This window comes from Scomber japonicus, chromosome 14 (genome assembly GCF_027409825.1).
Source record: "Scomber japonicus isolate fScoJap1 chromosome 14, fScoJap1.pri, whole genome shotgun sequence".
NCBI lineage: Eukaryota > Metazoa > Chordata > Actinopteri > Scombriformes > Scombridae > Scomber > Scomber japonicus.
The window spans coordinates 23676204-23704012 of NC_070591.1; the positions used below are offsets into that span (position 1 = coordinate 23676204).

Below are 27809 nucleotides of genomic sequence, written 5' to 3' on the forward strand. Positions count from 1 at the left end.
TGCATAATCTTAAATTATATTTTAAGTGTGGGAACATGGGGTGAGTAGTGCGGTGGCTCATTAAGGGCCCATGGCTAATTTTTGCTCTGGGGTCCCTCAGAAAATTAATCCGGTCTTGTTTCTTGCAAGTTCTTCCAACTTTATGGAAGTGCAGTAGTAAATAACTGAACTTGTCATTCAAGCATTTCCTTTATCATCTTTAAGAAAACATAATCCCTTCACACCAACTCTAAAAAAAATATATGCTTAAATATATCAACAGAATTTAACAAGCTACCTAGATTTTTCAGACTGTGATCTAAAGCAGAGTTACTTTTCATGATAAACGTTAACAAAATGACAGTTAAACACATGTGGGAGCTGTGGGCTGCTCTCTTGGGGTCAGCGCTGTGGTGGGAAGCACCATCACAGGGTTAAAGGTACAGCAGCTTGCGTCAGCTGATGCGTACCGTCACGTAACGAGGCGGGGGCCGGGCTGTCCTGGCTCTCTAAGCTCCTGGCTGCAGCTCTCTGCAGCTTCCTGCCCGCTGCTGCTCCGGACAAACGGCTCATTCTCATCACTGATCATGTGCCTCTCTCTCCGGCTGTCTCTGGCTCGCTCGGCGCTGCGGCAGGAAGTTCGACTTGTTTTCTCTGCGCTGCTTCCCTTTTCTCCCTCTTCTTGACAGCCTCATCCACACAGTTTTTTCCTCTCAGCCTCGGCTCTCACCTATCCACTGCCGGGCGTGAGAGCCGTCTCCAGTGCAGAGCTGTAGCCAGGGCAAACAGCAGAGAGAGACAGAGAGAGAGAGAGGCTGGATCTGTGAAACCCGGAGACCGGCGGCGAGCACCGGCAGCCCTCCCTCTCCATCCCCGCTCCACTCCCTCCTCCCTCGGCCGGGGAGTGCAGGTCATGGAGGCCCTGGTGGAGGAAAATGAGCCGTCGCCGATGGACCAGCCCATGCCTCTGCCTACTCTCAGCCCGGCCGTACCCCCTTACGTCACTTTGGGCCTGACAGTGGTGTACACCGTCTTCTATTCCCTGCTCTTCATCTTCATCTACGTGCAGCTCTGGCTGGTCCTGCGGTACCGACACAAGCGCTTCAGCTACCAGACTGTGTTCCTGTTCCTGTGCCTGCTGTGGTCGGCCCTGCGCACCGTGCTCTTCTCCTTTTATTTCAAGAACTTTATCACAGCCAATACTTTGGGGCCCTTTCCATTTTGGCTGCTCTACTGCTTCCCCGTTTGCCTGCAGTTCTTCACACTCAGTCTCATGAACCTTTACTTTGCACAGGTGAGTTGTTGTTGTTGTTCATCCTAGTGTGTCATGTGGTGCGTTCAGTGTCCCACTTCTCTGCACTTCTCTGTGAGCTCAGTGTTATTATGGGTGTTGAATCTCAGGAGATCTGCAGGGATTCAGCTTTTATTTAAACATACTTTATCCTCATGTGAACCAGAGACTGAAACCTTTTGACATCCCAAAGTGTAAAATGACTGTGTTGCTGGTAGTAACACAATAAAATGGATCAAGGCAACATAAATATGCTTAACACTGGATCATGTTCAAATGAGAGTCCCACTTGGAGAGCCATGCTACTACAACTGAGCAGTATGGTCAAAATTAATATCACAATCACACAAGTACACATTTTTTTGAACACAATGATATATAACAGTGTAAAACCAAAACTGAAACCGCTCATAATAAGTGTACCTATGATATATAACAATTCCACTAGACCTGAAGTGATAAAGTAAAGCATTGATTTTAATGATAAGTAACTGTTTTAAGTCATTTGTTAAGAAATAAGGCTACAGCTGAAACAGTTAGTGGATGAGTGAATTGAAAGAAAATTATTTATTTGAACTATTCTGATCATCTTTTTATCTTTTCAATCATTTGTCATGTACAATTCTTAACAATGAATCGATCACAGCTGCTTTTCACAGTTTTATATCATTTTATATGGAATGTCTTTTGGACTGTAGGTTGGAAAAAAAGAGACATTTGAAGATGACACATTGGACTCTAAAAAACTGGGATGGGGGTTATTTTTTACTACTTTGTGACTAAATGATTGACTAATTGAGAAAATAATTGTCAGGTTAATCAGTCATGGAAAAAAAGTTCCTATTTTATGGAGTATTTGCTTGATAGTGAACTGAATAGGTTTATATTTTGAGGAAGTTTTGGTAGTACATTTTCACAATTTTCTATTTATTCATTGACAAAATGATTGTCAAATGTTTTTTTGTTGAGAAAAGTACAAAAAAAGAAAGATTAAACATCATACATTTTCTCCCTTTTCCATCCCCTCCTTAGAACACATATTCATACACATACACAAAGTAAGCTTGTGCAATTGTGGAGAACTAACAGTTGTCAAACTCCTGTACCCCTCCACCATCATCATCCTCCTCTCAATGGCTAACCAAACTGTAAGCCACATCCCATGCTCAGAGGGTCTTAAGACTGGCCCCATACATTCAGGCCACACACGTCAGATTAATTACTGATGAAAATAATAATTATTTGCAGAGTTATAGCTCACAACCACCTGTTACATCCATTACATCTAATATAACACTCTAATAGACCCCTGAGAGCGAGTCCCATTTACAGTCTGTCCAGTAAATGTATCATTGTAACACGTTTATATTCAGATCAGCTTCAAAGTGTGATGCAGTGAATCATTCCTCATCTTTCATGCATAATCCAAATATCAAATAATAGCCTCTTTGGCATTAACCTAATGTTTATTTTTAGTATAATCCTCTTGTACTGATTTGAGTCTCAGTTGTGAGTTGACAGTGAGGCTAAAAGCTTTTTGGCCTGTGTTGTCTGAGAAAATGTTTCTGTACTTAAAAGTCATGAAGTTCCTGTTTCAAGAGAATGCTTTTCTAAGAGCGAGAATACAGAAGTGAAAAAAGGGCTGACAGAAGAGTGTGACACATTTGCATGATGCACTTTTTTTTTTTTTTTGTTTTCTCTCAACAGGTCATTTTCAAAGCAAAGTCAAAATATGCACCAGAGCTTTTGAGATACAGGTAAGAACATTAACTAGGAGAATGTGCCTTAGTTTAAATAATCCAAATTTTAAAAAGGGTTAGGGTTAGGGTCAGGGAACTGAAGTTTTCATGGTAAAAACAATATGTTTCTCCCTTCTTCTCATGTCTTGACCTGCAGGCTGCCGCTGTACCTGCTCTTCCTGTTTATCAGCCTGGTGTTTTTAGTTGTGAACTTAGTGTGCGCCCTCCTGGTGAGGATGTCCTCTGCAGAAGCTCACACCATTGTGCTGGTTAGGGTCGCGATCAACGACACGCTGTTTGTCCTGTGTGCCATCTCGCTCTCCCTTTGTCTGTATAAGATTGCCAAGATGTCACTGGCCAACATTTACCTGGAATCCAAGGTGAGAAATAAGTCCCACACTGTGATTTAACACTCTGAAAGATGCAAGCGGGAAATCAAATGAAGAGCAGCTGCAGTCACATTTAAGTAACTCGCATCAAAAGGTATTGTGTACTGCATATAGCACCTGGTGTGAAGAGGCACTTCTCCGTGTAATTTATGCTTCGTACACAGCGGTTGTTTCCCTAGCAACCAAGCGTGGTTCTGTTTGCACGACTGGGTATTTTCTGTACTTGCGCATGCTTGAAAATCACTACAGTTATAGCTCCTTATCTTCTATATTTGGTTTTGATGTTTGAATCAGATTTACACTCCTCAATGAAACTCTTCAAACTATGTAGGGAACGTCAGTGTGCCAGGTGACGGTTATAGGAGCCATCGTCATCCTCCTGTATGCATCCAGGGCCTGCTACAATCTGGTTGTCCTGGGACTCTCAAACAAGAGTATTAACGCCTTTGACTATGACTGGTACAACGTTTCAGACCAGGTAAGCCACCATCACACCTCCATAAGTATTTTGATGAGTCATGGGGAAAAAAGGACGTGCTCTTTCCGAAAGCAGAGGTCGACTGTTCAGACCAGTTGGTTGGGTCTAATGCGATCTACAGTACCCACCTGCACGTTTAGTCAAGTATCAGCCAGTTTTTGTCATGGAGATCAGAAAAGGAATTGTTGCTAAGGTGATGCGAGTTTGTTTTTGAAGGAGAAAGCAAAGTGGTTGTTTGTCTTGTTGTGATGATTGTGAAATATAGTTCCCCCTGTTCTTCTTTTAACAATCTATCATTGGGTCAAAGAGCAGCCTGTTGCAATACTGTATAGTGATACGGGATGTTTTTCTCTTTTTGTTTTTTTCAGGCAGATTTACAGTCGACATTGGGCGACACGGGCTACGTCGTCTTCGGGGTGATCTTGTTTGTGTGGGAACTGCTCCCAACTTCTCTTGTAGTTTTCTTCTTCAGAGTTCGGCAACCCAACCTAGACAGAGTAAGCCAGCAACTTAAACTGTAAACCAGAAGTTCTATCCCAACCCCCATTCTAGATGACTTATAGGAAAGCAGATGAAACGTAGTTCTTGTGAAATACTGGATTTTTTCTTTTTTTTTTTTTTTAAAACCACTTCAGCAATCTAAAATTACTCCAATGAATCACATTGTTTAGAACTGCTTATAGGTCACAGACATATGCAGTGTTGCAAGTAGATATAGTTGTAAATATTGCTTCATTTTAAGGAATCTTATCGCAAATAAGATTGGGAAATACTGCCATTATATGTTTAAAGATTTTGTAAGCAGTTACCATTATTTTGACCCTGTTAAATCACTGGATATATTATGTCTTTTTTCCTTTTTTGTGTCCATCTTGTCCATGCAGAGTGGCTCTGGGCTTCCTGGTCATGTCTTCTCCTCTAGGGCTTATTTTTTTGACAACCCACGTCGTTATGACAGTGACGATGACCTGGCATGGAGTGTCATGCCTCAGAATATCCAAGCCAGGTAAAAATAAAACATTACCCTGATTTTAATATGAGCGTAACAAAGTCAGAGACGGTGATTTGTCATGGATATGTTCGCTCTGTTCGACTCTCCAGTTTGGCGGCAGACAGTTACGAGTGGGGAAGCCAAAGCAGCGGCATCAGTGCCTACATCGGAGGGGACGAGAGTTACCACCTCCCTCCTCCTCCTTCAGAGGAGCTCAGCCATTACTGAGGGGAGTTCGCAGAGACTCCTACTGACCTGTAGCTTTGTGTTTTTAATTGTATATTTTTGCACTCTCACTGATATTATCAGACTGAGGCACACAGGGCTGAAGGCTGCCTTCAACTCGATACATTGAATTTTCTATTTTGTCTAGAGAAGAACTAACAAACCTTTCTCTCTGCCAGTATATGAAGGTCCACTGAGGGGACATTAATTTGCACACTCCTTGTACAAAGTATGATCTAATTTTGACTGCTCTTAAATGTTTTTTGATGTATAGTTTATATTGAATACTGCTTAATATATTTCCTGACCTTTGTAATATGTACTGTATTACTATTTTATGTAAGTAAGTTCTTTTTCATACAGATTTGTTTATATAGATGAGAAATTCATTTAATTCATATTAAAAAAAAAAAAGTCTAAATGCTGTGAAAAAAGCAGTTTGTTTTTAAAGTTGACACTAGGCTGTCCATCTGTTAGTAACATGTCAACACATATTTGGAAAAAAAGTTACTTAACAATGATTATTTTCAACCATGAATCTCAGCACAAAATCTCCTGTAGTTACTCCTAAGAGAGTGATGTGTGCACTGTAGCACCTTCAACTGTGTAGTGAGTAATTTCTAGCACATTTGACTTTTAATTTTGTTATGTTCTTACATTTTAATTATTTAAAATAAAAACAAAACAGCTCATTCAAAGAGTGGGAGAAATACAGAAAAAATGGTTGATGCCAGAGTTTAGAAAAGTTAATTGTAAGCTGTAGTCAGTGAGTTTCTCTTCTCTCTACAGCATATTTTCACTTCTTCTACATGTGACATGTAGATTAGATTTTTAACACATATAGTTTTTGTATTCCTTATTTTTCACTAGTCACATTTTACATATTAAACAAATAACCCTTCAAATTTGAAGCATGCCCCAAGACAATTTACATTGAAGCTCATATTGTGTATGAAAGGAAAGCTATCCGACTAAAATACATTTTTTGTCTAATCTGTAACAATGATACAGCACATAATAATTTAATGATACTTAATTACTCTAATATATTGTAGTATTATAAATACAATTACTACTGTATCACTCTTAAATATTAGGTTGGTAATACACACTGGAAGAGAAATGCCTGTATAAGGGAATAGTCTGTTTGTCCTGATGGTAATCCAGCAGAGTCTGAACACACAGCTAGCTACATTTACAGCAGATTAAAAACATACACTTTCCATTCTAGTTGAGCTGGGTGATAACTATTCACCAACTTCTCTCATTCTTACTGGAGTAACGAGAAGAAGAGGAATAATGAAAAAGTGTGTCAGTGACTTAGACCATTGGGTGTACCAGAACAGTTGGTTCAGATTTTGATATGAAGTTTGAACACACGTACGTATGATGAAAAAATCTCTTAGAATCTCAGCAAAATGTCAGAACAAAAGACTAGCAGGCCACATAGGTTTTTAACTTCTCTTCATTTTATTGACAAAAGTTTTCAAAGACGGTTGTGGTCTAAAAGCACTTAATACATCATGTACCCTGGATAGCTATGGAAGTTGATGCTGTAAAATTTAGCAAGAAATTGATGGTTCAATTGTAAAAAAAAAAAAAAAAAAAGGGAACATTCTGACAATCCATTAGGGAAATGTAGGTTTAGAGATTGGTGATAAAATGTTTAAGTTATGGATTAGGTTACTCATTTTATTAGAGCACTGATTTTTCTTTCATTTCATTTGAAGTATAAATGCAAAGCTGTATAAAATGAACCAAAAACTGAAAACACAGAGGCAACTCTGGTATACTATGCAAAAAGACATTACCTGCCATTAGAAAAATCTATTTTTAAAGTAATTTATACAGTAATGCATTCAAGACTTGTTCAATAGATTAAAATGTTTTTCATCATTGATGAAATATTACAATTGTACTTTTCAGCTGTTTTAGGAGAGATGGTCAATCACTGACCTCCGCTGCGGCTCATACTGGCTGAAATTGTCCTAAAGCATGTTAGCTTTGTCCTCTCATCAAGTGTGAAGAATTTAATTTTCATCATGTGGAGTTTATTTTTTCCAAGATCCAAAATGACAAAAAGGTGCACTTCAGTAGACCTCCTGCAGAGGGCAGCATGACACTGCATTTGATACAAACAGGACAGCAGGAGAGCCAGAAACAAAATTTAACCTTAGATCACAAGACATAGGTATATGTATGTGTATGTTTCTTGGTAACTTGGTTCTAATTCAAATAGCTTATGTATTCAGGTGAGAAGGAGTCACATGTGACACAGCATCTGCTGTGTTTCAAATGAACTCAAATTAAGACCACTGTAGTTCTGTCAGAAAATTGTGTTTTTAATTCAGATCATTCCTCATATTATTGCAAACTCAAGCACATTTGCCATACAGTAGCTTATAACAGCTGATTCCATGTGAAACGCATAACACATTAAGCATATGCAGAACACTGTACCTTTAAGGAATTAACTGCAAAAACCAATATGCAAAAGATGAGCTTAATTCCGGTTTGAAGTGATTTTCTGAAAATGTCAGCTGTAATGTAAGCGTTCTTCACCAAAAAATGGTGAAAGGAAAAAAAAACACACAATCCCTTTCAGTACAATGTCATGACATTCAAGGTCCGCTGGGTTGCCCAGGTTGATTGAAAACAAACAGAATTCGCTGTGTATTTGTTTTTCTAAGCATGGATCTTCCACCCACTCGAGCAAAAGTCTGCTGTTTTCCATGTAAAGCACACACACATGCTCTCTATAGGCCACTTTCTTAGGACAGAGCACTTAATGGCTGGTTGTAGGGGACGCAGGCTTCCAACTAGCTGGGGTCTGATGGTTTGCCAAGTTCAACCTTTACTCCTTTTTCTCCTGCACCTGCACAAAGAAAAGAGCGGAGAAAAAAAAACATGCATTTGTTACAACTGTGCACTACCTGGAAGTGAATTAGGACAACAAACAAGAGATAATGTAGAAGACAGAAGGCCTGAGACAATAGGAACAGGACTGTGTTGTTTCCACATCAAAGCCTACCTGTTAAGTATTTTTCTTTAGCTCTGGCCCGCTCATCTGCGTCAAAATACCACACCGTTATGGCATACCTGTGGAGACAGAATTAGAGCGGTGAGTCACAGCAAAGCAGACCTGATCGTCTGAGCGTGTGCAGTGGACAGACTCGGATGCTGACCTGGTGGAGAAGGCGGGCTGAACCTCGTGAGGATTCCGTCTGTCTGACCAGAATAACAGCAGACGGTCAAATTTGGGCTCGATGTCGGCAAACTGTGCCTTTCCTTCAGGGAAGATTCGAAGAAGGCCACCATGTTCCTGGAAGAGCAGAACAAGAAGAAACAGCCCCATTATGTATACAAATCAGGACAAAGCAATAGCAGGAAGGTAAGGACAGACTATAGGAAGCAAACACTAAGCGAAGCCTCTGCACTGATCATGTGTTGGGATTTGATTACTGTTGTGTTCACCCACATTAAAAAAAGCAAAAAATTCCCTAACAACTGCACATAGCATTCATAAGTAAGATCCATTCAAATACTGTATATGGCAGACTTGTTAAATGATCAACGTAGGACGACAATGTTAAGGAAAAGGGTTGTCCAACTCCAAGGGCTAGGAGGAAAGCTCAGGATAGGAAGCAGCAGCGGGGGACGGCTTTCCTGTGGAGGGATAGGAAGAATAACCCACAGGAAAACTGCTCTGGCTGGATAAAGGACCTGGAGAGTGAAAAAGCAGATTGCTGCAAGCGTGCCGCTTAAACTCTCACACAGCTGATATGATAGGCCCCTCTCTTCACACGCAAACTAGCAGAGCAAAAAAGGTTCACACCCTTTGTTGGAAGAGTAATGCTATTCTCATTTATACTCCTTTGAATGAGGGGGAATGCCGGTGGTGTGACAACTAAATAAAGCACAATAGGGTCAAAGAAGACGGGAGAGGTTTTTTTCTTCCTTCTCTGCAACAGACCGATAGCTAAGAGAGCACTGACTTTAATGCACGTATTGAGTGTGCAGTGAAATCAACACGCATCTGCAGGCTGGGAATCTTTGACCTATATCAAACTAAATTAGACTGATGTTAAATGACAACACGTACAATCCAAAAATGTCAATTTTAGCTTTGAGGATGAGAACAAGCAGTCAAATTGTGTTGTAACATTGACTGACCCTCCATATTTTAATGTTTTCGCTGTGCTACTCCACATGCAGCTGTATGAATGGCTATACCAGTCACTTCGTTCACCGCTTTGGTCCAGACAGAAATATCTCAACAACTTCAGGATCAATTAAGATGAAACAGACAGTCATGGGTGATTCCCTGACTTTTCCTGATGGACTGGTAATGTGTAAGAAACAGCAATGCGCCAAGAAAGGCAGGTAAGACTGTAAGCTAGTTAGTCTCAGAGTGATGGTGTATAAAGTATCCTTCATGTTCTACACTGGGGCTTCCAGGAGGCTTGGGAATACAACAAAAGCCTTGGTATCTTATGCCTTTGAAATGGTTTACTGTTGTCGATACTTGAAAATAATTTATACAAATAACAGTATGCACACACACCGCTATCAGAAATTTGACTTACGATACACATACAGGTCATTTCAAAGCCACATGTTGCAGTTTGAAAAAGGACTTTGTATAGAAGAGAGATAATGTTGGAAATTGGGGATGTGTAACCTTAACGATTGAACCGGTACATTCCAACTTCATGTCAAGACTAATTTACAGTGGGTCGCTCAGCAGAATAGAAAGACACAACACTTTCAATATACACTTCAGTGGAAGGTGTCAGTCATCTCTAACTAAACTAATCTGACAAGGATGTTACAAGCTATCTAAAGTTACAGACCAAAATGTCAAATCCAGTCAAAACTACATCTCCATGGTGACGCTTGTAACACAATCCAATCACATTATTAATATGTCATTTCTGTTGAGTGGCACTTAACGGTGTCGAGCGACCTAGTATAAATCAACCTTTACTCTCTCTCTCATGGAGTATCCAGGCAACCTCATTCTGTAAAGACGGCTCATTATACACCCAATAAAACAACCAATTAGAGACCAGATTGTAATTATTCACATGTCCAACAGGGTTTCAAAACACAGTTCATTTGAATAATTGAAGCCTGTGCATGAACATAACAATGGAAATCATGCAACAGCTTGGTGGATTAACATAAGGGACCACCTGATGTACGCTGTCACAACAGGACAAGATTCAGTATCCACAGGAACAAGCTAGCACTGTCATTGTGTTAACTCAGAGTAACACAAAAGATGGTTCTTGGGAAAGGGAAGGTGTAAATACCACTCACTAAATCTGACTCACTGATCAAAGTCAAGGGTAACAAATCAAACATTACATTGTCACTTCTCAGCATCTGTTGGCTATAAAATACATGTGGTAACAACATTTTGATACACACTGCATGTTTTCATAGCAACATGAAATAACTGATAGCTTCCAAAAAGGGTCAATGTCAAGTGTACATTGGTTCAAAAACAAACCCACACTTTAGCTTACTGTTGATTTAATGTATCATAAATATGAAAATAATCACAACAAATGCAAAACCAAGCCTCGGGGACAAAGAGGAACAGAAGTCACAGGCTAAAACTAATCAACTGTGACATGATGCAGTACATCAGTGTCTGATAAAGCCTGCAAAGCTTTACCGCAGTGTTTGCCACAGTGATTCAGTTACTTCACAGTTACGCTAAGTACAGTTCAATAATGTGTTGTTATGTTGTACTCATAACCAAAAAGACTACTGTTAAGTATGAGAAGATAGTGTAGATCACAATCGCCTGTCTATGTGTGATTCCTCAGAGAAACATGAAAGCATCCTTCTACCTCACAGATACCACTTCTCTTACTTCATAGTCTGCAAAAGCCTGTTTATCTCTCACATGCTCAAAGGATGACTTCCTAAACTAGTTAGCCAATGACATCTACTTCTAAATCATCTTTTTAAAAGACAAGTGGTTGGGCACATTTTTTTTTTGGTTTGAATGATTCAGTAATTACCTTTGTGAGACGAGTGTGAAGTATGTTGTGACTACTTTCTACGCCACTACCCTGACATTTTTGTGTTTGCTGAAGCATAGTTGTTAAACAGAGATAAAAATGCTGATATTTGTCTTGATAACTGCATGAAATCGGCCCACTAGCGGAGGAGGTGCTTCCATTACTGTGAAAACTTTATCCACCTCTGTCATTCCCTCTGTATCTAAGCAGAAATATTCTTGGCTTTAAGTGTTTGTCTGGGGAAAAATCATGATGGAACAGTGCTACTTATTGGCTTTTTATTGTTCACCCTCTGCTCCCACGGGTGTGATAGATGTTTTATTTGATTTGATTTCCAGATATGAAAAACTCAGAACTTCTTACCCTCAGTGATAGGGCTGGGTATCATTTAAAAATTTACTATACCAGTATCAATTCAAGTACCCTTAAATTGATACTGATAGCAGTTGAGTACTATTCGATACTCAATTCTGTGCACTAGCTTTTATCTGGAGTAACAGGCGAGCGTTTAGGTGGCATCTTGGCTGCTGAACTGCTAAGTGCACTAACTCAAATTCATTGCGACTTCAACACCACAGATGGATTGTAAGTGCTGTGGCAGTGGGCCAATCACGTCACATTAAATCGAAGAGTGATTGTGTTGATTGGCTGTGAGCAAATCCATACATATAGTCATATTTTCAAGCTCTGGGTGCAAAGAGGATTGATTGCAGGTATCATTTAATGGGATACATTTTGATACTACTTGGTAGGGCTGGGCGATATATCGAATATACTCGATGTATCACGGCTTGTTCTCTGTGGGATGTAGAAAATTACTATATTGTGAATATTCGAGTATACATTCAATTTACACACAGTTTGTTTTTAGTCGCGGGCATTGAACTACAGGTTTTTCTCACTCTCTCACGTCTCCGCACAGATAGATAAAACAAGCGCACCTAGTTACGTACATCACATTCTGTTGTGCGTGCAATGTCATATGCCCGGCAGCATGTAGCAGCAGAGATCTCAGGTAGTGGGAGCAGCAGGTGCTATGACAAATGGAGGAGGGAGATTTAATTCCCAAGGAAAACAATTCAGGATCTTCTGGTGGTGGTTTGGGTACAAGAGGGAGGTTGACGTTGGACAAATACCCGTAATATGTAAAGTATGCCATAAAAGCATCACCACAAAAGGTGGCACCATTTGTGCTTGAAACTCCGCAAGAGCACATCTCCGGCCAGTGCCATATTGAAGAAAGTGCTGTAGCAACCAGCACTGACGCAATTTTTCCTATCTTTTCCAGAACAGCAATACGACTAAAATAGTCAAAAACAGAAGGAGATAACATCCGCAGTAACCCACCACATAGAGAAAGACATGGCCCCAGTGAGTGTGGTTGAAAAGCCCGGAAGATCATCAACACACTTGATCCAAGATATAATCTACCTCGCAGATATTTTGCGAGAGGCAGAGAGACAGCTCTACCTTTAAATCCTAGTGGCGTTATGCACAAAATTTGCACTTTAATTTAGTGTTATTTTGATGTGTCATATTAGTTACATCATGCATAAAAGGCACTTTATTTGTTTTGAAATGACATGTTTGTGCCACTGCTTAATAACTGTTTAATAAATACAGTTTTGATACATTTGTTTAGTTGTGATTTCACCCTTTTGGCATGAATGTTTAAATATCAGCATATATTAATGCAGTATGAACAATGTTTTAATGTAGACATGTAGAATCATCATACTGGCATGATTGTATGCATCAAAGAGATATATATCGTGTATCATGACATGGCCTAAAAACATCAGGATATTAGTAAAAGGCCATATCGCCCAGCCCTACTACTTGGTGTCGATTTATTTCGGTCCATACCTTTAAAAGTTATGCATTACCCATACCCTACCTTCCTGAGTGTTATCAATATAAACTGGTTAACACCTCTGATAATCCAAAAAATATCCGCAATGATGGTCAAGTGGTTAGAGCACATGCCATATACGCAGCGACCCCGGTTCGAACCCCAGCCGGAGGTCCTTTGCTGCATGTCACCCCCCTCTCTCTCTCTCCCATGTTTCCCGTCGGTCTACTGCTAAATAAAAAGGCGTCTATGCCAGAAAATATCTTCCAAAAAAAAAAAATATATATATATATCTGCAATGATTTCAATGCATGCATCTGTGACACAAAATTGCAAATATCCAAACCACAAATCACTTTTCTGTCACTTTCCCATCATTTTCACATAGTCCTACTTCATCCTTTCCTAATGAAATTGTTCAAGGGTTTACCACTATCCCAGTTGAAAAGAAAATACTTGATGTATTTAATGTACATTGTATTTCCTCCTGCTGTCTCTGATCACAGCACTCAGACCTTTTACGTATCATGTGTTCATCATGTCATCAAGTGTTTGTTCTTCTTCTATTGACCCAAAAAAGTCCACTGAGGCAGATCATTGAGAGCCAAAGCTCTTTTTATTAGCAGCCTGCCTCACTACTAGTTAAAATGCTTAACTTATATTTTAAATCTGACTGTGTAAAACTAAGCCTCCCTGACCTTTGGCAGACAGCATACGTACTACCTTTGCATAAAGGAGGTCAGTCCAATGAGATAAATCATTATTGTCCAATGTCTAAACTATCATGTCCAGCTAGAGAAAAAGGATCGGGTGAAAACATTTTTTATCTTAGCACTCCATTTGTAAAACCTAATCGATCAGGTACAAAGCACTTATTGGAAAACTTCCTCAGTATCTCACACTTCTTTTTAACTGTAGATCATTGTCACACTGCACCAGGTCCCAACACTATTTGAACCTCAAAAATCACCAAGTTAGTATTGAGACAATAAAATGAGCTTCTAATTACCGTACTATGCTCCACAGAAGTGGAACAACGTGCAGAAGCTTGTAAAATTAGACAAGCTAATCAATTTTAATCAATTAAAATCTATTTTCTTTGAATTGATTGTCGGTGTCTTTGGACTTTTTGCTGTATAATCTGTTGATGTATACTGTAACTTCTGTGTGTTTTTATTATTATTATTATTATTATTATTATTTATATGTACTATAATCAGGGTTTCTTTGTAAAAGAGCAGAGCAGATAGCATGAGGGCGCTCTTGCCCTTCCTTGGGTGTGGCTGGATTAGCAGGATCCCTGTGTTTAATGGGATTATAAATGAGGAGAGTGGCCGGACAGCACGTACTGACAGTGCTGGGGTGTGCAGCGTGGAATAAAGGAGGGTGATATAAAGAGTGGTGACTGACATGGAGAAAAGAACTAGGCTGCCTTGTCACAGGAAGTCCAACTGGACTATGAAGACCAGACACTATGCCTTTTAGGACATTTTTTGTTTAGTGAATTCAGTGATCATTTCAAGTCACAACTGAATCAATATATACGACAAAAAAAGAACATTTAAACAAGATTTAAGTTCAAATCAGAGTCAAAATCATTGGCTACTAATATTTTTTCCACACGTCACACATACCTTGGCATTCCAATCTTTATTAAGGTAATATATGCACGTGACACACCGTCCATCGCCGTTTGGGTTATCCACATGGCGCACGTAACCTGTTCCTCTTCCAGGATAACATGCTACCATTGCCTGAAGGACAGGAAGATGAAAAAACATGATTAGTAAAAACAGACACTTGATGTCGAAAGCACTAGCGCATGCATAATATGTTTAAATCTAATGCGTCTCATTAAACACCACAACAGAATGACTGCATTGGCATGAGGAGGGAACAGTCAAGGTTGCATTAAAATTGTGTGTGTGCGTCGGTGCTAACGCGAGTCCCAGCAGGGATCCAGTCAGTCAGAGCTGGCCTTGGAAGCAGCTCCTGTTGCCTTTGTTGGCCCCTGATGTGGGGATGCAGTAGTTGGTCTTGGCACAGCCAGATCACATTGTCCTTGCCTCACCTGCACCAAGACTGATACACACAGAGGCTGCTCACAACACAGCTGCCTCATTATAAACTTTAAACTAGCGAGAAAATAAACCGGAGATATCGCGCTGCACGTCAACTTCCCCTTGCCTTTTCCTGCTCTATTAAGACTCACATGATCTGCTTGGGTGTTGGCAGTGAACCCCTATGAGCTCTTGTAAACTTCTTGGTGTAAACAGCAAGTGAAAGCACTCAATACAACGCAGAAACTCCCTCAGGAATAAGTCACACAAGTGGTGACTCGTACACGGCGGGTAGGACTGTGACAGAAACACTTGTCTTTTCTTCAGAAGTAAGACTTCCATGGCTGACTCCATCTAAAAAAAAATCCATCTGTCTCTATCATCTCGAATCATTTTCATAACAACCACTTCAAACTGTACACAGCATACAGTATCGGGTTTTCGCACTGTAAGAACTGGAAATAACAAATAACCTCGTGCGACTAGCTGCTCGTCTTCTCCGACTTCAAGGCAGATAAAGGGGAACTGAGGTGAGTGGCGAACGTGCACAAATGCAGAGGGCAGATTCAACCCCCATACACTGTTTAAGCAGTGATATGACAAACAAAAGGCAAGTTCCTCCGCATTCTTTCACACACTTGGATCAACATAACCCATAGCAACATTATTATAAACACTCGCAGCAGACTAAACTCCTGCACTCGTGCCAAGCGGAATATTGTCAGACTTATCTTGTCTACAGAGAAATGATAGGATGTGTTATATTTGCAAAGTATTAAGACTTCAAGAGGTAGAACAGAATGACTAAATTAATATGCACGCGTGTAGGTATAAATACTTTAGTAAAAGTTCATTTTATCGGACTTTTCAGTAATTGCCTTGCAAAGTCTTTTCGTGCAAAAGCTTTCTATGTTTTGGGGGGTTTTTTTACGTTTTGCTATGCTCCATGAGAGCAAATCAAAATCATCCACATCACACATACGCCTGAATCTCATATGATCGTACTTGCTTGCGTCAGTCCACATTGTGCTCACATCTTTTGAGTGATGCAGGTTACCACTGGAATGCACAGTATCAGGGCCTTCAAAAACAACAAAACTTCAACATAAAGATGTGTGTGTGTGTGTGTGTGTGTATGTGTGTGTGTGTGTGGAGGGGGGGGGGGGGGCGTGTGGATTCTTGCTCCGGCTGCACTTTATCGATTTTTTTTTAAAAAAGGGTGGGTCGCAGGAAAAAAAACAAAAAAACCCCCCAAAAAAACAAGGCTGCTTGAAATCAAAGCGGGTGAAGGGCGCAAACTGACAAAGGGCTTCCTGTCCGTAAGACGCAATACAGTAAGCTTTTCTGTGTGTGTGTGTGTGTGTGTGTGTATGAGTGAGAGGGAGAGAGAGAAAGAGACAGAGGGAGAGGGGCACAGACAGAGTGAGGATAGGGGTGGGGCTGGAGCAGAAACGAGGAGTGAACTGCTGTAAACTTTGACTCCTGGCCTCCCTCCAGAGGGAGCAGTATTTTAATGGTTGTGCTACGTGCAGAGCGTGAGGAAGGTTGGCTGATCCTCGGCTATGTCACCCCTCCCACCCTTAACTGCTCAGCTCATGCTGCAAAGGCTGAAGATGGGTAAACAGTCGCTACGAGGAAAGCGTGTTTGTGTGGATTCAGATGTGTGAGGGTGGGGTGTGTGTGTGTGTGTGTGTGTGTGTGTGGGCTGGCTCACGGTGTGAAAGCCTTGCGCTCGGCAAAAAAAAGCCCGGACACAGCAGTTTCGCCTTTTCCTTTCCTTACAGTAGACAGCTGTAGAAACTGTATAAGGCTTCATCGACTGCCGGGAATCATATCTCTTAACAAGTTCGGTAACACACCTGTGAGTATGACAGGTGGGGTTGTTCTAAAGTATACAAAAGTTATATTTCCTTATGAATATTTAAAAAACTTCTCAAAAATGCCGATAAAAAATATTAAATGTGAGAAGGATTATCAGGAAAAATAATGCTGCTTGAAAAATGAAGGATGAAAATGATGAATGAAAAGTAGTAGTAATAAAGCAACAACTAACATGTAACACTGACTGCACATAAAGAACAGTATATACAAATGACCTTCTGAAAATACAAGAAAGTGGAATGCAGCAACAGCTAGTATCTGCAAATTCCAAGCTCATACGAAGTGCTATTTAACTCCAGTTTGCCTTTCATGTGATCTGGTCATGAGGACCCGGCTAGCTGAGACACAGAAGACTACTTTTGATCAAATCTTCAGTCAGAGGACTGCAGATGGCTTAGATGAAAATCCTTGATGAAAAATGCAAAATACAACTGCAATACAGATGGCGTCAGTGATCAGCAGTTGGTACTGACAAATGTGAAAGTAAATCACTGATTCAACACAAAAAAGATCTTTTAAATACAGGTTCATCTACAATGATCCATTTTGCTACAAACTCTGAAAGTGGTATTATCAAAGTCTTGAACGAAATTGGTTTTTTTAAAGCTCCAATAATGACAAGGATTTTTTTTTTTGAAAAAAAGAGGAAGGTCTAAATTAAACTAGTCTACACTGCTGGAAGCCTTTCTTCCGTTGCCATCTTCATCCCTGACCTTGTATCCCTATTTGAGCTTCCTTTCTTTTCAGCCACTTATTCTTCCGCGTTCCTCTGTGGCCCTCATTAGGAGGTTGACCTCGCTTGCTGTTTGTTTACATTCCACAGGCACGGCTTCAGAGGCCAACTGGCATTCACAGGCAAAGAGTGAACGAGAGGGAAGTAGAGGTCATCAAACGAGATTGCTGAAGCCTTCAGCTACACTGACTGAAGGGCAAACGTTGTGCCACACGCGCAGATTTAACTGAGTGTGTGTATTTAAGACAGTAAATTACATTATGAATATCTTTTAAGCAATCCATTAATCCATTATTAGCTAAAACGCTACTCAAGTTTGATCTTAGTTTTCTCAATATCAAGGTTGACAGTGCAAGTGAACAATTACAGAACTATTTCGTGTTAATACTGACAGTAAATGCTGTATCTATAAAAAGGAAAACTAATTAAATTCATCCAATATTGGTTTAGAAAAGGACCAATTCCACTTTAAGTTCTTTCTTAGATTACATTTACCACATTTCATTGTTGCAGTTAATTTCAGACAATAGCTTTCTGTTTATTATGAGATATCGTCACTGCTGATATAGAGATGAATTTAACTCTTCTACATAACATTAATTACAAAGGCCGATGGTCAGTGTGACATTCCTGACCGATATCTGTGTTGAGCATAATTCAATAAATCAACAATTCAAAGTGCAGACTGGAGATGGAGGATTGTCTGTGTGTGTGTGTGTGTGTGTGTGTGAGTGAGAGAGAGAGAGAGAGAAAGACAGAGAGAGAGAGAGCAAGAGAGCAAGCTGGACTATGCAAGTCGTGCGCTGTTGTTTATTTATCTTCCTCATTCTCAATTTATCTCAGACAGCTACAACTCAGACCCCAAATAAATCAAGCTTGCACTGGACGGCACATGACAATCTCAAGTAAGACTTATGTGAGTTATACGAGGCTGAACTTAGTGAAGCGCTGTAAACTACGACACACGCCTCTACTAAATACTGTTTAGAAGTAGTGTGGTTCAAAGCATATGATCTCACCGTTATCAGCAACATTAAATGGACAGCTGAGAAAATCGGTGATGTGATTTTAACTCCATTATTTGAGAGAAAAATCATTTGTAAAACTAAATCATAATTTGGCAGGTGCAATAACAAGTTACAACAAACATTACTAAACTATGACAGGGATTTCTTCATTCCTCTAGTGCAGCTGTGCTACGTGACAAAGTCTGCTGCTGGTAGTGAAACAGCAAAACTGTTGCTGTCTGATTTATATTGATACTAGCTGCTTAACTGGTTAGTTTCAATTCAAATCACCAGACAGTTATGCTGTTTGGTGTCTGTTTTTTCTAACTGCAGACCTGCTGTGTCATACCAACAAAATAATTACTAAAGGTCATAAACAGGAGACACTTTTTGCAGTGCACGTTAAACGCAGCACCTTCTGTTAAAACCGGAAAGATGCAAGTATGACACACCTATGATTTTCTACTAGCAGAATGAAGAGTGTGAATTTAGACTTCTAGCAGCACCTCTCTATTAGAAATATAGACAGATATATAGATATAAAAGAATTTGCCATTTGAGTGCTGCCAGTGGAAAAGACTGCAGAAAAACTCCACTCTGCAGGCATGCACATTAACAGCAGGCCAGCTGTCACAGGATCAATAAATGATGCTTTACATTATAACTAGAAGTGTTTTTGATGTCAGTTATGAATTTCCATCCCTATCAAAAAAACAACTATTGATTTCTGTCTGAATGTGAATATCTAGCCTGTGCTTGTAGATGAATGTGTGTGAAAATGATTCTGTAAAGTCCAGAGTGAACCGCAGCCTTTCTGCTATGTAGAGCCATTTGTGGTTTGCTGAGCATTTGGTTATGACCGCCGCGAAGTCATAAATAATAAAAATTCCATTATGAAATCAAATGGACACTTAAAGCCGTGCCCTGTGGTGTACAATTGAAGGAACAGCCCCGTTGTGACTCGTGAGTAAAGAGAAATTTGACCAGAGTGAAAAACGTGGCATTTTATAGTTCAAAAAGGAGTAAGTGATGAACCATGAGTAATAATATGTACAAAATGATCAATTTCATTATGCATGTATTTTATCAACAGCTGTTATTTTGTAGAGAATTTTTGGGGTTAAAACTACAACATTTGATTGATTACATTATCCTGACTTTTGTAGAGAAAGTTCTGTTTGAGTTCAGAGAAAAGATAAATAAATGGGAGGTCAATCATTTTTGAGATGCACCAACAATGTGAATTCAAGGTCAGAAAATTAATTCCATGTGAGGCTCACATTTTTTTACATTTTCCACAAGTAGATAAAAAACACAAGCTAAGTGGACAGCTTCTATAATGTTCGCTAGAGAGTAATATTTATCATTGTTTAGCCTGTTGCTCTGCCGCCGATCTTCAGCCATACAATAAATAGTACAAGGACTGCATTTATATAATGCTTTTTAATCTGAGTGTGCTTCACAACCCGCTTACAATTGCCCACACACATTTACACACTGATAGCAGTGAAACAATAAAGCAATATGGAGTTCATTGTCTTGTTCAAGGACACCTCGGCATGCAGATAGGAGCTCCGCCCGATGTAGATGGCAAACAACAACCACTATCTTATATTTATCACTGATTAAAGCCTTTTGCCACAAGCCCACTGTTTCCATTAAAAAAAAAGAAAAGCTAAATAAAACAGTTTGGGGGTTTTGAAAGGGAGGAGTCACTGAAAGAAGTCTCAAAGAACTCTATCCGTGGTTCGTGTAATAATATGAGCCATGCACTGGGGTGGAGCTGAAAAAAAGCTGCAAGGGGTCTGCTCACTTCACAGAAGAGATGCTTATCCAAACATGAATACAAACAGTTGGGATGGAGACCTTGTAGCGCAGGAGACTGTGGGAAACCAGACAGTTTGGGCCCCAGCTCGGGATAGCTCGCTGTTTTATCTGTCGGACAGTGGTGCAACCTCCAGAGGAAATCCCTGTTTAAAGTAACGACCTAGTTTATTCTTTTATTCTTTTCTATAGGCTGTGAACAATAGAAGGACATATACAGCGGCTGCGCAACCCCCCCCCCCCCCCCCCACCACCACCCTCGACGCACTGCAGCGGAAACACAAGCGCCGTCCCCTCGTGTTATTACGCAAACTCTCTGAAGGGGATTGAGAAAAGTTCCGATTTCAGCACACTCTGCTGGTGTGTCCTGTTGACAAACAAAAGATAACTGCACAAGGCTGACCTCTGTGAGCTGCTCCAAGATTCATCTGGAATAAACTCAAACTCTGAGATCCAACTCTGATAAACCGGCCTGCTGTTTCCTCTTGCACAAAGTCATGAAATCACACAAGACGAGGCGGCACGTTTGAGTCAGAGAGCATGAATTCACCCTCGAAAAATCCTTTTTGCAATCAGTCGAGCGGTGTTATAATTATAAACAGCGAGAGCTGGCCGAAGAGTGCAGACATCTACAGTAATGGGCCTGTTTAGTGCTCTAACTTCTTAGCGACTGCTCAGCATAACTGAATACCTCCATCCGTGCCTGTACGAGAGCCAAGTGAGCTCATTCTGTAATTGGATCAGTCACTGATACTTAGAAGCTGCCAGTGGTGGAAGATTGAGCGCGGCAAGAAACATCACTTGAAAAGATCATTTTGAGTCAATGGTCAAAAAAGTTGAGTAAAAAAGAAAGGCGGCGTTGCTTTGGCAGGTAATCGCAGGCCTTTATTAAGCACCGGCTTATAACTGTAGCTCTCTTCTCGTTCTCTACCGCGGGCTGGCGTACACGAAGGAACACACGTTTACACATTAAGACAATCCTTATCCCTTAAAAAAACTATCTTTTTTAAAAAACACACAATTATTCTGGTGTTGCTCCACCCTCCATAAATCTTCCCTGTCTTCCACTCTACAGCTGCAAACAGTCAAAAACAGAAGACCTCTTTCTCAAGGCTCCGCTTGGATTGTGGCCAGGTGCCGCTTCAACAGTCACACCATAGTAAACGACGAGATAAACGTGTGATCAAGGTCAGCATAAAATATATGTGAGCTGAATGCAAAAATCCATCTTCCTGAGTGAACACAGTTGTAATATTACGCCTTCTGTAAAAGATAGAAGAAGAGAAGACTCAAACTACAGGTCTTCATTTATCTCTACTACTCTGAGATCGATATATACACACACACACACACACACACACATATCAGAGAAACTTCTCATAGTGTGCAGCATTGTTTTGTAATATGTGATGTTGAAAACCCACTGATGGATTACAGAGGGTTAAGAAAGGATTCGTCATCCCATCCCATCTCATCAAGACTCATACTTGACCACAGATGATGGGTGAGTCTGCTGTGACTAACCACAGAATTATGACATTATTGCAGACAGTCTGATGGTGAAACAATAAGCAGGAAAAAGGTGGCATTCAAGGTGCTGCCCCTGAGCATGCTGGTACTGTAGGCGGAAGGAACGACCGGCTCGGGTGGCCTATAGCATAATGTACACTCAGAGGACCACCACCACATGACTTCCTCTACCCTACTTACTCTATAGGGCTTTAAGATTTAGGTCAACGGTCAGTTTCCTTATGAAAGCAGTTGTGTCCACAGTGAGTCAGTGACAAATGATGCAACAAATAAGTCAACATTTGACAATATTAAAGTTCAGTAACTCATAATCAGCTGCCACCACGGGGAGAGGGGGATAGATTTTTTTTCCTCCAAATTTCAGCAGGTTTTACAGACAATGGGAGGTGAAGGGATCATTGAGCGCCAGTTGGATGATATGTTGAATAGCATCAGATGATAGACACGATACTAAAAGATTTTTATCAGTAAGCAGGCAATTACTGATAGAAAAGCGGGAAATGTTTCAAATCACGGCAGGACTGTTTTATGGCGGCAAAAAAAATCCACAGGAGTTTTTTCATCAATGTGATTAAGTGTCTGAATTTGTAAGTTATTTAAGTCAATGCTTTAGATAAAAACAAACACTTCATTATCATTATTATAATTATTATATGGTTTCAAACACCGTCACTAATTTTTGCAATATAAATGAAAAATAAAGTAAAAATATATTTTTCAAATAAAATAAAATACAAATAGAATTGGTTTTCATGATTGGTGTAAATATTTATCTAAATCCAGTTGTATTTGAAGTCAAGTTGTATTGTCTTATTAAACCGAATCTATAGTAAGTTATCTCTCCATCAGATATACAAAATAAACCTCAGTATGTGGTTGGTTTTATTTACTAAGACTAATATCATAAATGTGCCTCAAACATCCGCAATGCTTAGTTCCTCAATTTAAATATATATATAACATATATATATATATAGTTACTGCATTGGTTTGCTATTGTCTCCGGTCCATGTAAATGCAACAATTGATATCAATACCAACACAATGGCATGCTAGAGTAAGTTATCATGTTTCAGCTACAACATAACTGTATACAGGATAGCCTTGAACACTGGCAGTAAGAATGGTAATAATGCAGCCTGAGCTCAGCAGCTATAGTTTTAACGTGCCTGACGTACTAACATTCAGTGGGGAGCAGTGAGTCAGTAACAGGACAATAAACTCTAACTTCTTTACATGTTCAGTGGTAATGTTATAATGGCATCAGAAAGCATTCAACATACTGGAACTGCTGAGAAACAAACACGTCCTGCTGCCTGCGACTTCCCACAATGTTATCAAGTGAAGACGGGAAATGGGAACAATGACATTAAATAACTATTTGGGCAAAATCTTTTTCCTCTATCTTTCCCAATGCGAATTGTGCTTACATTGTGTTGTATCCCTTTGAGCCATTGATACTGGCAGCCTTCCATTTGTGCAAGTCATGCTGATTTTTGCTGGTCACAGTCCAGGCGTGTGTTTGCCAAGGCAACTAGGGCAGTAGGTAAGGAAGTCAAGTTCTCAACAGTGTTTGACTCAGTGGCCAGCTGTACACACTGATCGCTCACTGCAGTAATGTGCTTACTGGAAAACGTTTTATGTCTACTCAGAACAAGACGGGGGGAAAAAAACACAACTGGACAGGAGGAGCAGCCTAAAAATAACAGCATACGGCCATCAGAGCTCTGAGAAAACCCAGTACCTGACGCAAAACAAAGGACACAGGCTTCAATCCAACATGTGCTCTTTCACTGCCGGATCCCTTAAATGTCACACAGTGTAATAACTGAAGGTGATATGGCAACGTGACAAATATTAAACAGTGTCTACGCTGACGGGGCTTAGTTTAGTGTTTAAGAGTATCAATTTTTGTGTGCTAATCCTAATCCTTTCAGGGTCTGACTTTTATACTCAACTCTCTCTACCTTGACCTTCAAAACTTGGCAAGGCACCAAGGTCAAAACAGTGGCAATCTTCAATAATTATATTTCCCAGCATGCCTGACATATACAAAAAAAAAAAGAACTGAATGAACCATGAAAGCTATTTTACAAGTCAATATATGTTATAACTATTTCTTTTTTCCTCTAAAACTGAAAGAAGAGGTGCAACAAGTTCAGATGAGACATTTGACAAGTTAGACACTCTGTAACATCTGCAGCCCTGCAGTAAATCCTGCCTTCATGAGGATTATCATGTTCAGTTTTTATACACATTCAACTTCACGGTCATTTTGGAGAATGCAGTTTGTTTGTGGTGTTGTTTGAATTAAATTGTGTTTTTAACATTAGTCCACCATCACTGATATATATGTGGGGAGCACAATCTCAACACAGTTTTAACAATAACTGAACATGACAACATTCATACATGTAGAATGTATTGCAGATCTGTTGCATTAGTTTAAGTGTACTTAATACAGTAACAACTGAATGCATTTTAACAAGGACGCAGGACAAAGCCGTATGCCTAACTTGTAATAAACAGACTGTCTACTTCTACTTCAGTGCCCCCCCCCCCCAAGGAGAGCAGGAGGAGGGAGAAGCTGAGAGCGGATCGTCTCTGTATGGGTCACAGGGTCATGGTGACCAGATCAGGGTAAAAGGAAGAGTCGGAGGTCACACGCAACTCAACAGCCGAGCTGGAGCAAGGTCGACATTGCTTTGGGCTGACGTATGCTGCTTCTTTTTTTTTTTTAAAAAAACAGTGCACAGCAGTTGGAAAAGTTAAAAATGTCTGACAAGATGTTCAGACAACTTAGAAAATTACACTTGCTGCTCGCTGTCTCAAAGAAACCTGCTTGAGAATGAGTTGGCTTACAGTCTGAGTCCTTTTCTTAGAATCTTGAAACAGAGGCTGCCCACAGTTTCCTCTCCTCTGCGATGCCAACTTTCAAACATGCAGGTCCTTCTCTCGGCAATGCTGTGTTGAGCCGAGACTGTGACAATATGTGTGCATGTGTGATACTGGACTAAATTTATCACAGCAGCAAACATCTTTTAGCCTGACACCTCTCTACAGTGAGGTCGGGGGGTCACGGTACAGAGCAGAAGATTCAGCTGTTGGACTTAGATGGCCCCCGGCTCGAGCACATTCATCCTGCTGTTAGTCAGTCAAATGATAACTGCTCCTTCATACACACCCTGTTACTTTTTAAATGTGTCATCTCACATGCACGATGTCTCCCTTATTTCCGTGTGTGCATTTATGATCTGCGCGCGTTTATTAGAGCCACATGAAGTGGAGAACACGTGCAGGTTGTTAGATGCTTATGAACTGATTGAAGCGCCGGTAGAAACTGTATATGTACAGATAGTGACACGTTTACTAAGCGCACCTACAATAGGTAAAAATACAGCCCTATAGTTCATTAATCAATTGATATAAAAAATAATCTTCAATTATTGAAATACTTTTATGATCATTTATGTATAACTTAATGTAGTTGCAGTTTTGCACTTGAGATCATTTGCTGCTTTTTCTGTGATCTGGATTTTATACAATTGTGCAGACAAATCAAAAAACCTGAAGTCATCAATTTGAGATTAGAGAAAATTGTGAAGGCAGTTTCTCCCAATATTTTCTGACATTTAACAAACCAAATGATTCATTTAGAAAATATTATGCAGTTGCAGCTCATCATGAAAATGTAATGTCACTTTTTAGGCTGTTTCAGGCATTTTATTGTAAGAAGTTTTTTAAATGTATACTAATGGGTAGACTAAATATTAGTAACATCTCTTAAACTTCTGAACTAAAGTGAAATGACCTGAAACATCTTTCTAGAACAGTCTCCCTATATAAAGCTGAACATTATAACCTTGATGCAGGAAGGATTTACTTTCAGGAATGTTTTATTACACATAAGGTTTCATTAGGTGTACCTAGGTGTGAACTGAGTGTAGTGACCCAATAGATAAAATCTGGCATTACATATTACAATATTAAGATATGCAAAATGTGCATTCAGCAAGTTTTGATCTATGGAGAAAGTAGCTAACAATGTACCTATTGATTCATACATATTTTTCAATGAACAAGCAATGAGTCATTTGTTCCAGGCTAGATTAAACACCTCTGTGTGTCACATGCTGGTAGCTGCTTTCATTTGGATTTCTGACAGCTTGAACTGGACTGTGAATGTGCTGCAGACACAAGTTGTCCTCTAAATGTTATTCTGTGCTTATTCATTCTAGTTTGAGTTTTAATTTAAATACTGCACTTTAAACCAGGGTGTCTCACTTCATTGAAACCTTTATCAACCTTATATCTCCTCTGTGGTGTCTCGGCTGTCTGTGTTTGAGGGCTTTTATAAAAAACCAGTGCTTGGTGTATGAAGACAGAACATGCTCTGTGTTGAGGTAATACTCCAACTTTCTGACTCAGTGCATTAGCCACGCTTTGCCCTGGAGTTAGTTACTTGACTCTTACACTTAATGTAGAGCGGAATTAACAAACAGGACAGATACTGAAGGAAGCTGTGTCTGAATGGAAGACTTTCTGAAATCTGCAGGTTTGATCAGCATGTGTGTGACTTCTGATGAATGAGACAATTCAATGCACAGCTTACTTTATAATCCTGACTGACCCTCTGGAGTCAGACTGCCGCTAATTTTAAACCACTTTGTGTGGCAGGTGTGTATCAGCAGAGCTCTGACTCCTGAGGAACAACCAAACTACTGACCTTCAGGGCTGAAAACAACCTCACTGTATTTATTCACCTGCTGCAACACTTACTTTTGTCCTTCCATTGATTGTGTAGTTTCCCAGTTTGCCGTTACAATGTCTGATCAGGTCGTCCATGCGACTCATTAGAAAGCGGATCTTGTCGCAGCCGGCCTCTTTCCCCTCTATCCACGTGATTTTGTCCCCTCGGATGTCTTTAGTGGAGTCGCTTTTTTGACTGACCAACTGGCCGTCAGTGAACCTGCCAGTTTTGTGCAGTGCCTTGACATTATCCAATATGCCTAGCCCAGTCTCTGTCCCTAGAAAGTTGTCCACCACACAGATACCGTGCTTGTTCATACACGGGACGATGTACTCCTGGGCAAGTTTCAGAGGCGATAAACTAGTTTGTCCGTTAGGTGTGGCGGTATTATTGGAGCCGTCATTCCCCGGCGTGTTTCCGATTCCAGGTATCCCTGTGTCTTCGGGTTGTGGTACAGACGCACTGTCCGCCTGCTCGGAGCTTTTCTTTTGTGGGCATTTCTCCGGCGCCTCGTCGTCCCCCGGCGGCTGAGCTTGCTCGGGTATCTGTTTGGGAACCTGCGCCTTGTCCACCTCCCTACAACTGAGCTTGTGTTTCTTCCAGTGCTGTTTCTGGTGGTCCTTGCTGCAGTAAAAGGAGCTCCGGCACCTACCGCACTTGAGGAGGTTCTCCATTTTCCCACAAAGTTCACAGTACTGTCGTTCTCGGTCCAAATCGCTCTGCTGCTTCTGCATGTTTGCGACTGCAGCGGGGTGCACTGCGCCTTTAATTCCGATCCTTCACACGCGCCCTGCTAACCGACAACTTTGGAGACGATCCGCCGCCTCTGCCACGCTACACCGAGCGAAACCGTGAAGTGAGACTCAAAACCCGGCCATTCCTGCGCACGTACTCCCTCTTCACATCTTGTATCAATGGAATAATGCGACAACGTGAGCCCCGAGCTGAGCATTTCGGGCTGGGTCGAGGTCTTCATGAGGCATTTCTGCGGGCTAGCTGTCGGTCAGACGATAGTGCATGGCGCCTCTCCGTGTGTGCTCAGCCT

The 27809-nt window shown here is 40.5% G+C and overlaps 2 protein-coding genes across 2 annotated transcripts; one reads left to right on the forward strand and one right to left on the reverse strand.

The window, feature by feature from the left end:
• Positions 1–304: 304 nt before the first annotated feature.
• gpr137ba (G protein-coupled receptor 137Ba) lies at positions 305–5509 on the forward strand. The gene is made up of 7 exons (XM_053332702.1): positions 305–1273; positions 2978–3027; positions 3167–3389; positions 3730–3876; positions 4245–4373; positions 4761–4882; positions 4978–5509. The coding sequence occupies exons 1-7, from the start codon at positions 893–895 to the stop codon at positions 5093–5095; spliced, it is 1170 nt and encodes a 389-aa protein (XP_053188677.1). The 5' UTR covers positions 305–892; the 3' UTR covers positions 5096–5509.
• Positions 5510–7413: 1904 nt separating this feature from the next.
• egln1a (egl-9 family hypoxia-inducible factor 1a) lies at positions 7414–27783 on the reverse strand. The gene is made up of 5 exons (XM_053332678.1): positions 26794–27783; positions 14614–14733; positions 8278–8414; positions 8124–8191; positions 7414–7967 (listed from the first exon to the last, which is right to left on the reverse strand). The coding sequence occupies exons 1-5, from the start codon at positions 27496–27498 to the stop codon at positions 7912–7914; spliced, it is 1086 nt and encodes a 361-aa protein (XP_053188653.1). The 5' UTR covers positions 27499–27783; the 3' UTR covers positions 7414–7911.
• Between the last annotated feature and the right edge of the window lie 26 nt (positions 27784–27809).

What these genes read in the sequence shown, in the direction of transcription:
- gpr137ba (XM_053332702.1), top strand. Translation starts at nt 893, where the DNA reads ATGGAGGCCCTGGTGGAGGAAAATGAGCCGTCGCCGATGGACCAGCCC. An exon ending in CCAGAGCTTTTGAGATACAG is followed by an intron (nt 3,028 to 3,166) that starts GTAAGAACATTA and finishes CTTGACCTGCAG; the next exon opens with GCTGCCGCTGTACCTGCTCT. An exon ending in GGCAACCCAACCTAGACAGA is followed by an intron (nt 4,374 to 4,760) that starts GTAAGCCAGCAA and finishes TTGTCCATGCAG; the next exon opens with AGTGGCTCTGGGCTTCCTGG.
- egln1a (XM_053332678.1), bottom strand. Translation starts at nt 27,498, where the DNA reads ATGCAGAAGCAGCAGAGCGATTTGGACCGAGAACGACAGTACTGTGAA. An exon ending in ATAAAGATTGGAATGCCAAG is followed by an intron (nt 8,415 to 14,613) that starts GTATGTGTGACG and finishes CTGCTCTTCCAG; the next exon opens with GAACATGGTGGCCTTCTTCG. An exon ending in CAGCCCGCCTTCTCCACCAG is followed by an intron (nt 8,192 to 8,277) that starts GTCAGCATCCGA and finishes CTGTCTCCACAG; the next exon opens with GTATGCCATAACGGTGTGGT.